At 34.1% G+C, this 17,502-nt stretch overlaps 1 protein-coding gene across 1 annotated transcript; it reads right to left on the reverse strand.

Moving 5' to 3' along the window:
- Window positions 1-344: 344 nt before the first annotated feature.
- Window positions 345-11,690, reverse strand: LOC139891980 (homeobox-leucine zipper protein HAT5). The gene is made up of 4 exons (XM_071875003.1): window positions 11,251-11,690; window positions 10,561-10,694; window positions 9,812-10,051; window positions 345-890 (listed from the first exon to the last, which is right to left on the reverse strand). The coding sequence occupies exons 1-4, from the start codon at window positions 11,327-11,329 to the stop codon at window positions 507-509; spliced, it is 837 nt and encodes a 278-aa protein (XP_071731104.1). The 5' UTR covers window positions 11,330-11,690; the 3' UTR covers window positions 345-506.
- Between the last annotated feature and the right edge of the window lie 5,812 nt (window positions 11,691-17,502).

The following is a 17,502-nucleotide window of genomic DNA, read 5'->3' on the forward strand; positions in this document are numbered from 1 at the left end:
GCTTCTTAAACTCAGTTACAATGTAATGTCTATCTTTATGACTACTTAGGTTCCTTCTATAGGTCTCTTCTAAAGAACCATCTATTTAGTTTGTTTATACACTTTCTGGGGTCCTAACATAATCCTCTTGGGGCAAAAATTGACACACGTAATCTTTTTCGGGCATTTGTAAAAGTCATATTACCTTTATTATCAAATTTGATATTATATATTACCTTTTCGGATCATTTACCCTATTATCAATCCTAACCATATGTTGTCATTCAAACATTTTTAATATTTAATTTGAGCTACTAAATCAGTTTCTTACAACCGATAACAAATTGTACACAATTTCAAACAAATGACATGAAAACATCACCTTTATTTAACTTCTTGGTCTTGGTTTCAAGTCCCAAAGAAGAATATAACAACTTCAATAAAAGCATTCAAAAATAGCAAGTCAAAATACTAATACTTGATACACATCCATTAGTCGATTACATTATGCATATATATATTTATGTCTAAGACCAAACCCACCAACCAAGTGAGTCATCATTCACATGATGATGATGATCCGCGTTTACGTACGGATACATGAAGTGATTCTGTCCATCGTCACTGCCATCATCTTCTTCCGACTGATCGACGGGTGGTGCATACTCACGAGCATAGTCATTTTCATGAAAATACGAATCACCACTACTGTCCACAAGTTGTGGGCCATCAAGATCATCGACTACTGCACTCCCACCGCTACCGGTACTAAAATGATCTTCTAACTTCACATTTTCAATGGGTCCCACTTGAACATCTCCTGCTTCCGCTACACCCGTGCCAGATTCTTGACCGGTTGCAGAAATTTCAGCCACCTCTTTGGGCTGCAGTTTCTCAGTCAAGGAAACCACCTGTAAATAGTAACTTATGAGTAACCGAGTAACCTATATCAACATCTTAGAAAAATTCGAGCATTTTATAGATCAATATTTTTTTGAAACCGAAGCCTTTTTGTAAATCGAATCTTTTTCCAATATTCCTCGGAAAAAAAAAAAAAAAAAAAAAAAAAGTGAAGTCAAAGTTCGTTAGACGAGTAAACCTATAAGGTTTTAATTTCCGTGCATGTTTAGACTACCTGTTACTCGTAGCCTAACAAGATTATCTTTAGATAATGTCAAAATTCGTAACTTAATATGATATGATCTTCCTTTTATATGAAAATTTATGCACTCTGGGAAGATATTAATAATGACATTTGAGACCATAACAGAAGTTTAAAAAGCACAAATTAGCACTAGTTGGAAGAATGAGCTCAAGTGAAGTAAAAAGACCTGACTAGATTCAACATATATATGATATATAGTGAAAGTGATGAGTGTGACATAATTTTAACTTTTTGCATTGTGGAATATTGTAGCAAAGCAGTGGACCCTTCCAATACATAACCTCAGACAAGTAGATCGGATTCATTCTACATGCCAAGAACAACAAATTAACAGCTGTTTTTTGTTCTTTGTTCTTTTCTGCTCCACAAAATGTTTGACTTGTTGACTTTTGAATAATTAACATTTTGATTTTAATTTGATTGATTTCGATTTTGATGCTACTTATAAATAGCGACTTCGCAAATTTAATATTAATAATTAATATCTTAATAATTAACAACTACTCCCTCCGTCTCACATTAATAGTCCACAGACAAAAAACACACAGTTTAAGAAAATGTTATAAAAGTACTGTACTTTCTGTTTACTTTCCAGTTTTACCCTTACCTTTTCTTTCTCCTTTAATCCTATCCACATACATTAAGAGCATAATAGAACTTAAACTTCTTATTATTTTCTATTTATATATGGACTATTAATTTGGAACATCCTAAAATGGAATACTGAACTATTAATATGAGACGGAGGGAGTAATAAGTTTAAGAAGAATAGTGAAATAATCATTTGAATGCTTAATTTTACTTGAGATATTACAATTACATGTGATTGAATTTTACAATCACATGTGATTGTCATCACAATCATATGTAATTGTTCCGTGTTTTTAAGTCTAGTCAATCACATGTGATTGTTCCGCGTTTTTAATCATAGCCATTGATTATATTAATCCAAGGGATAAGATTTATCCCCTAATTTTAAAGCAAAATTAAAGATGAAATGAATATTAATATATAATTTTTTTTTTTTGAACGGCAAGCTTGCATCAGTCTGGAGTATTGTTAGTTAATATTAGTATTTATATTTAATATTAATAATTAATTAATAGTTGAAATCTAAATTAATGATTAAAAAATATGAGGAGGACAAATATGACATTATCGTTTAATTAATTGTGAGATAATCATAAGGTATAATACGATTACCTAATTTTGCCTTTAAAGATGAAATGAACAATAATATATAATAATTAATACTCCGTAGTATTGTTAGTTAATATTAGTATTTATATTTGAAAATAATATTAATTAATAGTTGAAATCTAAATTAATGATTGAAAAATATGAGGACAAATATGACATTATCGTTAAATTAATTGTGAGATAATCATAAGGTATAATACGATTACCTAATTTTGCCTATTTTTTAAGAAGATAGACGCCTTTTTGTTTACGACGGGACTCGAATCACGACGGGACTCGAATCACGACTTCAAGGTTGATGAGTTCTTTTAATACCGTTAAATCTGGAGCCTTTAATAATTCTTTCTTTCTTTTAATAGATAAAAAGTTAGACTAAAAGTTAGATTAGATTAGATTTATGTATTCGATGAACTTACCAACACACCCAAAACCAGCACCATATCAGTACTTTACTAGATATTTTTTTTTTAAAGGCGAAGATGAAACATATATTAATATAAGAAGAGGACTTCATTAAAACAATGAAGGTCCTCCTCGCATTACAACGATGTAGGCAAGCTCGATCGAGAAACATTGAAAGCTTAACAAAAGTAAAATGCAATTACATACAAAGTAAGAAGGGATTTTGATCCCAAACATAGAATTGTAAGCCATGACATAATTTAAGGTTGCACGCCCAAAAGAAGACTTTAAGTTTGATGTTTCGGATGATGACCGAGCGACAAGAGAATTTGCCATTAAAGATAATATCGTTACGAGCAATCCAAATAGTCCACAAGGTTGCGGGCCCGATCAATTTCCAAAACTTGGAAGCGTTAATGCCCATGCCGTAGAACCAATCAAAGGAGAATTCTTCAACCGAGCTTGGAATAATCCACCGAATATTCCACCAACGGAAGAGTTCGGCCCAAATTTTAAAAGTCCAATTACAATGAAGGAGATGCTCAATAGATTCTTCTTCAAGCATACACCACACGCATAACTTGGAAAAATTTTGAGGAAGAATATGTCTTTGAGCTAAAATGAGACGAACGGGAATACTCTTTCTAATAGTCAACCAATGAAAGAGCATAACCTTAGAAGGAACATTGTTACTCCAAATAACTTTCGGCCACACCGGGGTGGTAATATGACCCGTTTGCACGATGATACGAATTGCGTCCGCAACCGAAAAGGAATCACAAGAATCATGATTCCACAAGACAAGATCAACTTCATTATCACAAAGGGAAAATCTAGATAAAAAGTTCAAGAGCTCAGCATACTTACAATTCTCATAACAGTCAACAGGCCGCGAAAAAGCTAAAGCCCAACCAGTTTGGGCCTGCGCAAAATCAGCTGGGAATCGAACATCTTTGACAGAAACATTTCGGTTTGAACAAATAAGGAAGAGAGACGGATACTCATCTTTCAAAATGAGCCCCTCGGCCCAAGGATCGAGCCAAAATAAAATGCTTGCCCCGTTTCCTAACTTCCATTTCCAAATATTAGAGCCCACGATGAGATTGGAATCATCGTCTTTTTGCAAGTTAATAATATCATTCCAAATCGAGGAAAGATGGGACGATTGCAAGGAGGAGACATCATTCATAATTTTTCCGCGAAACGAAGTACCAAAGGAAGAAACAACGATAGACTTCCAAAGAGAGACCTTGTTGGAGTTAAGTTTTGCCCACCATTTTGCCAACAAAGACAAGTTTTTTAAACGAAGAGGAGTAATACCTAGACCACCCATCTCTTTTGGAAGACAAACCGACTCCCATTTCACAAGACAAGTTTTCTTTTTTAGGCAATCACCGCCCCAAAGGAAATTTCTACGATACCTTTCGAGTTGTTTGATAATAGACACCGGAGCCTTATACATGGACATGTAATGAATGGGTAGATTAGAAATAACCGCGTTAACCATCACTAGTCTACTGCCGAAAGATAGACATCTACCCTTCCACCCCGCAAGTTTTTTCTTGAATTTATTGATAATCGGGGCCCACATAGAAGACTTGTTACGAGACAACCCAATTGGAATGCCTAAATATTCGAACGGAAACACACCTACTTTGCACTCAAAAATGCTCGAATAAGAGACCATATCAGCACTAGACACATTAATGCCATACATGGTAGTTTTAATTGCTTTCATTTCAAGACCGGATAACTTGAAGAAAAGAAGCAGTGTATGCTTGATGCGATTTAGTTCCTGAATAGAAGGAAATGCAAAGATAATGGTGTCGTCCGCGAATTGAGAGTGATTAATATTCACCCCGTTATCAAATTGACAACCTTTCAATAAACCTTTGGACAAATCTAAAGAAAGGAGTTTGCTCAATATTTCCGCCACTATAATGAATAAAAACGACGATAAGGGATCGCCTTGCCTTAGACCACGATTCATAGAACCTTCCCGGGAAGGAGACCCGTTCAATAGGACCGAGAATTTGATGTTAGAAATGCACGCTTTTATCCAAGAAATAAACTTTGCACCAAAGCCCATTTTTTCTAGAACAGTAAGCAAAAATTCATGGGATACACTATCGTATGCTTTTGAGAAGTCAATTTTGAGAAGAATGATTGGGCGTTTTTTCTTCTTAGCCATATGCACTACTTCGTTGACAACCATTACCCCGTCAATAAGAAGTCTTGAAGGAACGAACCCGTTTTGATTTTCACTAATAATAGAAGGGATAACGGTTTTTAATCTATTAGCGAGTGTCTTAGCTAAAATCTTGTACGGGGCATTGATAAGACTAATGGGCCTCAATTGATCAATACTTTTCGCCGAGTTTGATTTAGGAATCAAAACAATAAAGGACGAGTTGAAACCTTTTGGGAACGTAGGAGTGGTGTGAAACTGATCAAGAAACTCCATAATGTAATCTTCTAAAAAATACCAAGATTTTTTGAAGAATTGCAAAGAAAACCCGTCCGGCCCCGGTGTTTTGTTTCCGTCAAAGCCATTGATGACCTCCTGTATTTCTTTTGTGCTGAAAAAATCGATTAAACATGATCTAAACTGAGCAGAGATACGAGCAATATTGAGTTCGGCCCATTCCAACTCGGACAAATTAATAACAGAACAGTTATTTGAGAAGATGGATTCAAAATATTCAACAGCGAATTCTTTGACAGTAGACGGATCTTCTTCCCACGAATTATTGATTTGCATTCCCGCTATATAGGAAGATTGTTGTTTGATCTTTGAAACAAGATGGAAAAATCTAGAATTTTTATCGCCCAATTTTAACCATTTATAATAACGAGAATGAATTCTGTGTTTTGATTCTAAACGAATCTGTAACTTTTTCTTGATCTTTTTTAGATTAACCAAATCGTTCAACTCGCCTGCATCAAGATCACGTTGACTGTAACATAGCTTTAGACGTTTGATTTCGGATTCTGCACTTTTCAAGTCGACAGAGAAAGAATCTTGATGAGAGGCGTTCCATAATTTGATTTCAGCTTTTAACAATCTAAGATTTTTGTTTAGAACAAAAGCAGCCCACCCTACTGTATTAAATGAGGACCAAACAGTTTCGCACATGGACAAAAACCCAACCTTCGCTAACCAAGCATTATTGAATCTAAAGGGTTTAGGGCCCCAATAACAAAGCTTTTTTCCCCATATAATAGGCTTATGATCGGATCGATCCGAAAGACCCGATTGTAGGATGGAGTTGGGCCACAAAATAGCCCACTGGGCATTGATAAACACTCTATCGATCTTAGAAAATTTCCCGAGAGGCCCTTCCCAAGTAAAATCGTCGTTAACTAAGAATTGATCAATCAAGCCCGCATTTGAAATAAAATTGTTGAAAGAGGTTATACAATTATGATCAATAACTTCACGAAGTCTTTCTTCCGGTGCACACACCGAATTAAAATCGCCTAACAAACAAAAAGGACCCGGCCAATTGTGAACGATTCTTGTAAGTTGAGACCAAACAATCTTCTTGCTTTGTTCTTGTTGAGGGGCGTATACATTGACAATAAGAATAAGTTTATTTGAATTGTTATACCTCATAATAGTGGCAATCCAATGCTTCTTGCACCACCATTTAACAAGAGAAAAGAAATCGGTTCTCCACATAGAAACTAAACCGCCTGATCTTCCCGACGCATTAACTTGAACCGCATCAAACTCGAAGTGTTTCCACACTTCGTTTAAAACAGGTTGAGGCACTTCTTGAACCATGGATTCTTGCAAAGCAATAAATTGAACATGAAAAAGATTGACAAGCCTACCCACCATTTGGCCTCTCGATTTGTTACCGAGGCCCCGGGTATTCCACGAGGCAATCCTCATTGTTTTGGAGAATTGACGAGAAGCTCGTCGTCCGGCATATTGGACATTACATCATCAAAGTTAAGTAAATCTTCTTTGTAAGAGGGTTTTTTTGGAACCGAATGACAAACCATTGATTATGCTTTTTTTGGAAAAAGTTTCTTGGCCGACCATGTGGTTAATTTCACTATCCGTATCAAAGCAATCGGATAGCACATGAGCATGCTCAACCCAGTTGTTATGTGAATCTTTTGATAAGTTACATTTGACTTCTTTGATATCAGGTTTTCGATTGGAAGCAGGAGATCGGACGGCTTCTTTTCCAATACATCTTCTTCTTATCTTTTCGCAAGATTCCTTACATTTATCACCCAAACATTGCTCAGAATCGATGATATTGATGGGAGATGTTAGTTTTGTGGCAAAGGTTTCACCTTTGTTTTTGTTGAAAGAAAAAGTGCCAGCTGGTTTCACAATTTCAGTCGGAAGGGAAGGATATTTTGGGGGAGAATTACTAAGGGCAGGATAGTCTTTTTCGTTTAAATTAAAAGGAAAGAGTATGGTAGTGGATTTTGAAGCAGATATTGACTTTTTCCCCAAACCATTATCCAAATGTACTTTATCAATATTCTTAGGAGAAAACAAAGATTTCTTTATGTCTTCTGCAACCTTTTCTTTTTCAACTAATACTGCTTTGTACACTTTTTCCAAAGAATTGTGAACCACCCTTGGTTCCATTACCTTAACAGGTTTGGTTGGAGTTTTGAAACCAATGTCCTTGTCATCATCCATAACGGCTATTTCACCATCTTCAGGCACTACTTCCGGTGAGGATTCCGGCATCAGATTTTCAGAATCCAAGGAATGATCTTTGTTATTCATTGTTTGCAACATGAGAAGAAGGGCATCGTAGTACTCATCAATAATGTCGTCACCCACAATAACGATTGGATCATCAAACCCTACTTCTTCAACCCAAATTTTGCTAACCGAAACATCGAAAATGTTAGCATTAGAATAACCTTTAATGGGCCCAGGGTCAGAGACTTCAACCAATGCCAACATGATGTCAGTTCTTTTGAGATTGTATGCGTTTTGATCGACATGTAACACCCTGCCAAAGCTCTTTGCAACTTCTATAACACAATTAGGGGAAACACAATCAAAAGGGATCCCTTCAATCCTTAGTTTTGTGATTCTAAAATAAGAGTTTTTCTTTGTACTCATTGGGATGACTTCCATGAACTCAATCTCATTCATAGTAGGACCCATAGTCATTCTTTGAAAGCTTTGTGTATCGCTACACTCTACGATGTAGCCGTACGGGCCCCAAGCAGAGATTGAAACAATAGAAATGAATCTACTTTTCAACCACTTGAATAACTTGAAGGCTTCGATGGGTTCTTTGTCAACAACAAGTGCGGTTAAGGCTAGACGATTGCCCGTAAATTGATTGGGAGGGAGGTTGATTTTTTCGCTTTTATTCGCCGGAACAAACTGAGCTGGTGGTTTTGTGGAAGCATTTGTGTGTTGAATTTTTGGAGAAGTGAAAATACTTAAATCTTTTTTTGCATATCCTACAAACAAAGCTCTTTCATTAATCACCTTACCGTTCATAGTTTTTAAAACATTGTAAGCCTGGGTTGCGTTATCGAATCTAATAAAGGCGTATGATCGATTTTGTTTCCATGAAATTCCTTTGATTGTGCCAAATTTATGAAGTAAGTTGTAGATGGTGGATTGATTAGTGAACCTTGAAAGACCACCCAAGAACAAAGTAGATTTTTTGGGAAAAGAAGGTTGTTGATGATTGTAAGTGAAAGGGAGATTTTGTTTGATGGGGATCGAGTTAGGAAAAGTTGGTTTGAAATTGTGATGGGGTTGGAATTGTTTTGAAGAACTGGGATTTTTGAAAAAGGTGGAAGGATTCATGTTTTTTGGATGCTTTTGTACACCGTAGACTATATAATTGAATAAATGATGATTTTGTAAAGGTAACGCTCAAAGCTTGGTTAACACACTGAGGGAAAAAAAAAAAAAAAAAAGTGAAACTTTGATGGGGGATGATTCTCACACACACTTTTTAATCCTCACACACCAATTGAGTATTATTAGAAGAGTAAAAGGTTAAAATAGGTGTGTGATGATCAAAAAAGTGTGTGTGAGAATCATCCCCCAACTTTGATACACTTCGATTAATGTAATAAAATGGTTAATATATCTTCTATTACTCAAACATCTATATATGAGAGAATATATATACTCTCTAGCTAGTACTAACACTATTTTAGTCACAAAAATACTTCTTTTTTATATCTATTGTAGGGTCAATAACACCAACAAGGACATGTGTATGAGAATCATCACTTGCCTTTTTATTGAGAAAAAGATAAGAGTACATGAGAAGGAGGACTACACGGGCACTAACATAAGTCATTTTCTCGATACTTTTCACAAAGCTTAACCAAAGGTCATGGACAAATTATGGATGTAGTAACAGGGGCTACATATGTGACCAAATTATGTAGTAACAGGGACTACATATATTTTCAGTTTTTTGCCAAAAAAAAAAAATAATAAAAAAAAAATTAATAAAAAAAAAATAAAAAATAAAAATAAAAAAATATGTGACCTAATTGGGAAGTGGGGATAAATATGTATTATAACCATTTCTACTACATATTTGTTTCACTAGATTTTCCAGCTTGTAAAATATGGTTAAACCGTTGAAACAAAAGATTTTTTCATGTTTAGGTTATCCGGTAAAAATAATATATGTACTAAGACATATGTGGTTTAATAAGTTTATCTCGTGATAATTATTGACCGTATCTGATCACCATAAAATATGTTGTCAGTTAAATTTGAACCTGACACTATGCTTGATATGTTAATTAATATATGTGTATAGTCTTAAAAGTCTTGAATATAGACAAATGATTACATACTAAAAATCATCTTTTGAAGTTATGCAAGCTAAAGATTGTGTTTACGACCGATTGCTTATAGTTTTTGGTATAATTAGCCAGATTAGATAGACTAAGTGACTCTCTTGTTAATTGATCATTCAACACACACACGTATGATTCGGATCAAAACGCTATAAGCAGTTTTAAAGCCACTCAAAAGTTAAAATTTATTATGCTTGCACCTATGCGAGTGTGGATGGAGAGGATGAATAATGGTACCTCGGCTTTAAGCTTTTCGTTTTCCTTGACTAAGGAGTCAAAATCGGATGTGAGGAGATCATAAGAAGATTTAAGGCGATCGTAATCCCTTTCAAGCGTCTTAGTCTTCCACCTTGCACGACGGTTTTGGAACCAAACCGCAACTTGTCTAGGCTGCAATCCTAGCTTCTTAGCCAGCTCTGTTTTCCTTTCGGGCTCCAGCTTGTTTTCTTCTTCAAAACTCTTTTCTAGCATATGTACCTGTATTAATATTATTCGTTCAATTAATCAAACAATACATCAAGATCCATAACTTATCTATACCACTTTTTTATATGCTTGTTACTAGTAAAAAGAATAGTCTAATAGTCTTCCATTTATTCGATGTCAATATCATTTCTAATCTAGAATCATATCCTTAGAATAACCATTAGAAGATAGATCAGTGATTGGCGTTACCATCTAAATAAAAATATTCGCCCTAACAGTGGCAGAAGCAGAAATTTCTTTTATCGGGGCAAAAAATTTTTTAAAAAACGTAACTTTTTTTGGCAAAATATGTAGATTTTTTTAATCAAAATATAAAGACTTTTGGGCAAAAATATGAAGAGATTTTTGAGAAAAAGAAATACTCACTGGGGCCCATATCTAAAAATCCAAAATTTATACATTAAAAATTACAAATCTACTGAACGCCTTTGTCCATTCATATTTTCCCTGTGCTGCCCTGTCCGTTTACTCGTTTTTGTTCTTAGAATAGAAAACCGTACCTGTTCAGCACTCAAACGTCGTTTCTTCTCTGTCGATTGTTCATCGTAGTATTCTTCTTCCAATATGTCATCAAAAGAGCTTAAAAACGGCCTTTTCTTCGAACCCTCTTCCATATTGAACCCCATTCTATTTCCTGTATTTATCAGTGAAGGGTTCACGAGTTACATGTTGTTATGAATTACTCCCTCCATTTTAAAATAAAATAATAGTAAACTTACTTTCTACTTAAAAAAATCTACTACAAGATATAAAATCTACTATAAAATATTTGTAAATTTCTCTTTTATCTTTGTTTATATTTCTCAGTTTTAATTTTGTTATATCAATTCGGTCAATAACAAGAATAACATTTACCAACACAAAATCCAACAAAAATTATTGAGAGACGTTACTTTAAAATCTCTCAGTCCGATCAAAATGTCCACTTTTAGTAAATCTGACTAATTACAGTTTTCATGGTTAAGTTTCAATTAATAACACACATAAGTCTTCTCTTCTGATTAATTAAATATTAAAGTGAATACTCATAATGAGACAAATCAAAATAATAATCTTGATACTTAGGACATAAGAGTAATATACTAATTAGCATAAGTGTACGTTATAAATTATGGAATTTACATGTTCAAATGCATTAATTTGAAATTGAAATTGAAATAGATCATGATAAATAATAGTATAAGAATTACCTCGAAAATAGTTGTCTCCATTTCCCAGGAAAAGCATGTTGCTATTATTACAACTGAAAAAAAGACGACCAGATTCCATATCCAAAAAGCTTCGAATGTTACTATATTTATGTATATGACGATTTATATACTAACTTGTGAAGAATCAAAAACAGCAAATTTATATATATACGTGATCGATCGTATATAAGCAAAGTTATATCTCTTAGAAAATCATAATCTTATGACGAAAAAAACTAGTACTCCATAACAATCTTGCAGGTGACTCTAACGGACATATACAAAATCCCATCATTCAAGCCACCCTTTAATTTCCCAGTTTATGTTTCACTATTTTTTCCGGTTAAACTACCAGGAAAATTGGATTTTAGTAATGACCGGAGATGGTAAGAGTTCACCGGAAAATGAGATCCCGGCAACGTGGGAGTGATCGGTTTTATTATGTTAGTGGTGTAACCAGAGTTGATAGAGAAGAGGTTCTTGTAATTTATAAAGATGATTTGCATGATGGTCTAGTATTTTTAGGTGGATTTGCAATGTGCATCCTCTAGTTTGAAATTGTTTGTTTATCATCCTTATACTTTGGATATTAAAAGTTGACTAGGTTTGATTGATTTTTTCTTTTTTTTCTTTTTTTTTAAATTTATTGACTTTAGGGTTCATCTTTTAGAATGGGTCATGTATGGTAATTTATATAAATATAAATTTTCTAACTATGCATGACCACAATAGATTAGAAGTTATGTAGTTTAGCAGTTCGAAAATAGGTGATAAGGTTTTTTATGTTCAGATTATTTGAAAAGGCCAATATTTTTTTAATTTGTTTTACGCTGCATAACTATATTAACTGTAATTGTTTTCAAACCCTTTTTTAAAGGGGTGTTCATCGGTTCAAATTTCGATTTTCTTAGTTCCGTTTGTTCAGGTTTAAAAATGTTAAAGCCAAAAACAAAATTGAAACCGAATTCAAATTCAAAACAAAAAACGAGCGATAAACAGATTTGAATCGGTTCGTTTTCGGTTAAAATTGAAAATCCCTATAAATTATAATTTAACCAAAGTAATCGTAAAAGTCGATTTTAAATTTGATTTTTGATTTTAGATATAACTTTTGAATATTTTTTTGTCTATATATATATATATATATATATATATATATATATATATATATATATATATATATATATATATATATATATATATTAATAATAATTTAATATATTATTTGTTGAAATCTATTTTCAGTTAAACCGATTTAAAAAAATTAGGAACAAAATTGAACTGAAAACCGAATTTAAATATAAATTCGAACCGAAATCGAACTCAAATTCAGTATAAGTGTTTTCCAGTTTTCATTCAGTTCTATTTTTGAGTTAAATAATCGATTTGAAACAAAATACTTTCTTGGCCAACACAAAACTTTAAACTCAGACCTTTTATAAGGATTTCAGTACCTCAACTACTACGGAGTAATTCTTAGTAACGATTAAAAAGTGGTAGGTTCAAATGTTTGACCAACATAAGTTTTTCTACTTTACAAGACTTTAAAAACAAAAATCAAACATATGAAGGCAAGGTCCGCACAAAAATTAGTCTATTTTGTTTTACGATCTACTTTATGTCCCGTAAGAGACTTGACAAATCATATATGGGCTTGCACGAGCAATCGAGTGATGTAATACGTTTAGAACTCGTACAATATATCTAAATAAATGATCCGAATCTGTAAGTAGCATATACTTATATTACCTACATTAAATCAAATTACGAGACAAGTTACATATGTGAGTACAAATTGTCGTCTCTGAAGTGAGCGGTATGATTTGTATTTTGTACATTCCAGTGGTCTGTTTTGGAAATATGTCTGTCCTCATAAAATTTAAAATAATAATAAAAAAATTATACTCCCGTAATTAGAAAAAAATGGGGCCATTGGAAGAAGACTAAATTGGTGGGGCTGTCACTATCTTACGCCGAAGGCGACGTGTACGTCAGATCAATTTGGGGCCGTCCGATGAGAGGCGCAACACACGTATGAAAGTAGAAAGGAATCAGTAAGTTAACGCCAGATCATGAGAGAGAAACAGAGGTGCGCCATTATTAATAGTTCCCATGCTCTATGGTCGGGAGAAAATGTATTTGTAGCTTATAACTTTTTATTTATTTATTTTTCATTATTTGACCATATGTTAATTACTAATATTTCCTTTAACAATTTCATCCATTTGCAAAAACGTTCTTTCACAGAACGAATTATGAATAGAAAGATCAATTTTTGTGAAGCCTATGGATAAAACATAATCATACAAAATCTAATGAATCATTATCAAAAGTTATGTTGTAATCTTAGAATTGTACTCACTTGAAACTTAAAAAATTCTTAAAATTCAAGGGATAAATCTCACCCATTAACTCAGATTTTTATTACATGTGATTAAATTTTCAATCACATGTGATTGTCATGAAGAATCAAATGTGATTGAATTGCAATCACATGTGATTATCTTTTACAGTCACATATAATTGTCATCTGCTTCTTCTTCTTCTTCGTCTGATTATATTGCAGATGATGAACGCAACTTTTATCAAAACTTGGATTCGATCGAATTAGCAATTTAAATCGATTGAAACATCTTCTATAAGCAGCGGTTTACACAATTCTCAACCAATTTTTAAGCAAACCGCGACATAATTCAGAATCAGATGAAGAAATGATGAGTATTTCACCATGAACACTTGAAAGTCAAACTTGCAATCTATTGTGTTTTAGAGGTTGAAATCTTCATGAAATATACTCCAAATCCTTCATCAAATGCTCGAAAATCATCAAATCAATCTGAAACATAACATAGATCTCGAATTTGATGATAAACAATTATGTTGGATTTTTATTACAAACGTTGACCACGAAATTCATGCTCAATTCTTCATGTTTGGATCTGAAAATTTGCAGGTAGCTTCACGAGATGAAATGCAACGCTTCTGCAATTTTACTTTTCCCCAAATCATTCTGAAATGATCTAGATGCCGAAACCGTTTAGTTTTTCAAACAACGAAAACACGAGATCGATCTTCATGAATCTGTTGTTGTAAATTCGAGCAGAGCAATCACGAAGTTTAGAATTCATATTTAGAACATATTTTTGAGCAATTACATGAGAAGAATTCACAATTTGAAGAACATGAACGACTGTTGAATATATTGAATTGTGTAAATCTGAGATAATTTGATCTAAGGGCTGAGATTTATCTCTTAGATCTCGACTTAAATAAATGATGCAAATGAATATTCCTGTAACACCCTGTTTTCTGTTACACGTCATTTTGGACGTCATTCGAATTACGAGGCATGTAAGCGTATATTTGGATCCCAAATAAAGTCTGAGTTAATGTTTCAAAACCTTACCATTAGAAAGGAAATCTCATTACGTTTCCAACGATATTTGATTCATCGAAAACGGAGTTACGGTTTGAAAGTTACGACCAAAACAAGTTTCAGTTTCAGACTCAGTTCATTTGGACGCCGTCCAACCATTCTGGACGCCGTCCAAAAGGCCTGACGGGCCAGCAGCTATATTTTACTCAAATTAAAAGGGGTACTTTGGTCTTTTCACTTGGGGTCGGTTTGGGATCATCAAAACTGATCTAGAACTCATTTGGAGCTCATTCTCACCCACACAAAACACTCCCAACATATTCTAGTGAGAGAGGGTGATTTTAGTGTGAGAAAGCTCCGATCTAGGAGAAAGAAGCCCGGTTCTCGCCAAAGCTCGAGACTTAATGTTGTTCACCTCGTTCACGGCTACGTTTTGGTAGTGTTGGTAAGCTCTAACTCCGAGTCTAATTGTTAAGGTTCTTGTGTACATTTAGGGTTTGAGCTTGTTTAGTTGTGAGACCCGTTTAGATGACGAAGTAGGTTTATTGTGACTTGTTATTTTTGATACTTGGCGGGTTTTGGGTTGGTTGACGTTTTGGCCATGATTAGACTTTGATTTTGAATGTAATCACTTAGTTTAGTGATTATGGAAGTATTGGAACTCATTTGGGTATGTTTGAAATACTAGTTTAAAATGGGTCAAAATTAGGGTTTATGTGTCAAATTGGGTAAGATAAGTGTTCAACACTTGTGATTTGGTTTAATTGGTGTATTAGGGCCATTTTCACTTGTGTTAGTGATTATTGGTTAGTTTTGGCATTTTTTAGGACTTATGTCAAAATGGGTTGACTTGAATTGGGTCGAATTTGGTAATGACAATAATTTTGGATTAAATGGATTTTAAACACTTTTGTTAAGTGTTAAATGACGTGTTTGAGTGAAAGTAACCGTGGGAAGTGATTTTGGGTTAAAATGATATTTTAACAAAAGTCAAATGTGGTCAAAAGCAATATGGGTCGATATTGCACGTGTTATGTTTTTGGTGTACATGGCGTTTGAAATGATTACTACCTAAGTAGTAATTTAGTGTTAAGACCTAGATTGGTCTAATCGGTGTCAAGTATGATTTAGGCTAAATTGTACTTTGTTGGGTGGGTTTAAATTACCACCCGAAGTGGTAGTTGGTTTGTGTCCATTAGGTGTTAAATGGGCGGGTTTTGGCGAGCAAGGTGTAATCCCTTAGTTAAGGGATGTTTGTGTCGGGTTCTCTTTTAGAGAATGGCTATTTATGTGTATATTGTACCTATGTGTGATATAGGTTGTTACTTGCTCGGATTTGAGGACGAAGATCATGTTGTACATGACTTGTGCGGGCATTCCAAGGTGAGTGGAATAATTATGCGTGTACTTATATAATGTATTTATTTGTGTAGTATGAATGCGGTATTGTAGCGGTGTTTAAGACACCACATTCTAAGTAACGAGTAGTATTGTCGCGGTGTTCAAGACACTACTCATTGGTTTGATTGACATGTGGTATTGTCGCGGCATTTAAGACACCACATATGGATGTCGCGGTGTTTAAGACACCACTCATTGTTTGGATTGACATGTGGAATCGTCGCGGTGTTCAAGACGCCACATTGTCATGGGGGTGAGTTAGTCGCGTTGGTCAAGACATCACCCGGGGGATTAGTGATTACGCGGTGTTTAAGTAACACTAATGGATGTTATGAACTCCGACGGTCTTTCGCGAGAACCGTTCCCTTGTACGATTGGTTAACCATGGTTGTATGAATTTTGTATTAGCATATTTAATTGTGAACTATATGCTATTGGTATTGCTAGCTCATTGTGAATTGCGGATATTGGTATATGCATAATGTTTGCATGGTTGTCGAATTGCTAGCTTGTATGCGGTATTGTGTAAGTGATTGCAAGTAAGTAGATTATATATGTATATGTATAACTATTGCACTCACTAAGCGTTAGCTTACCCCTCTCGTTGTTTACCTTTTTTACAGGTATTGTGGTTTGAAGCTAGCTAGTTTGTTAAACTAGAGGCATAGTAGCGTTTGGGCTCGATGGGGTAGCTTTTAGATATTGAACATGGATTGGGGATTTGGTAGTCCCCGGGATTGTGCTCTTGGTATCGGGTTGAGTTGTAGAGTCCTAATCCGTCTAAAGAGATAAATGGGTCGAAGTCGCTACATTATTTGTAAAACGGGTCATTGTGGGCCCAGTGTTGTAAAACTTATTTTCATTGTGGAAATCTCTTAGTTTTACTTAATATGATGTGTTGTGAAAGTTGTTTCGTCTAAAAGTGTCGGGAAGTAGGTTTTTCGCTCGTGTGAATTTGAAAAACTGATCAGAAACTTTTAGTTCATTTGGACGCCGTCCCAAGGGCTTGGACGCCGTCCAATCCTTCAGAGCTGGACGCCGTCCAGATAACTGGACGCCGTCCAGATGTACTGTCCCGGAAATTTTTTTTTAGACGTGTTTTTTGGTAAAACGGAGTCGGGTCGTTACAATTCCTTTGTAATTTTTTATTCTAAAATTTGTAGATGAATAGTGTTTCTAACTAGACGATGAGTATTTGTTTTAAACTTTGAGATATATTATTATTATTATTATTATTATTATTATTATTATTATTATTATTATTATTATTATTATTATTATTATTATTATTATTATTATTATTATTATTATTATTTTTATTATTTTATTATTCCTTAATACTAAAAGACACCAAATTTTGTGTCATTTAGGTCTTTTAACACTAATTAAACGACACGTACTCTTTACAAATATGGGATTCATAGTTTTTGCTTAACTTTTTCCTCTTATATGTATGCTATATATATACTAAGTTT

This window comes from Rutidosis leptorrhynchoides, chromosome 2 (assembly GCF_046630445.1).
Source record: "Rutidosis leptorrhynchoides isolate AG116_Rl617_1_P2 chromosome 2, CSIRO_AGI_Rlap_v1, whole genome shotgun sequence".
NCBI classification, from domain to species: Eukaryota; Viridiplantae; Streptophyta; class Magnoliopsida; order Asterales; family Asteraceae; genus Rutidosis; species Rutidosis leptorrhynchoides.

Bases quoted from the DNA above. Each gene is read 5' to 3' on its own strand.
- LOC139891980 (XM_071875003.1), bottom strand. From the start codon at position 11,329: ATGGAATCTGGTCGTCTTTTTTTCAGTTGTAATAATAGCAACATGCTT. The intron at 10,052-10,560 runs GTACGGTTTTCT...ATATTAATACAG, and splicing joins GACGTTTGAGTGCTGAACAG to GTACATATGCTAGAAAAGAG. The intron at 891-9,811 runs GTACCATTATTC...TACTATTTACAG, and splicing joins ACGAAAAGCTTAAAGCCGAG to GTGGTTTCCTTGACTGAGAA.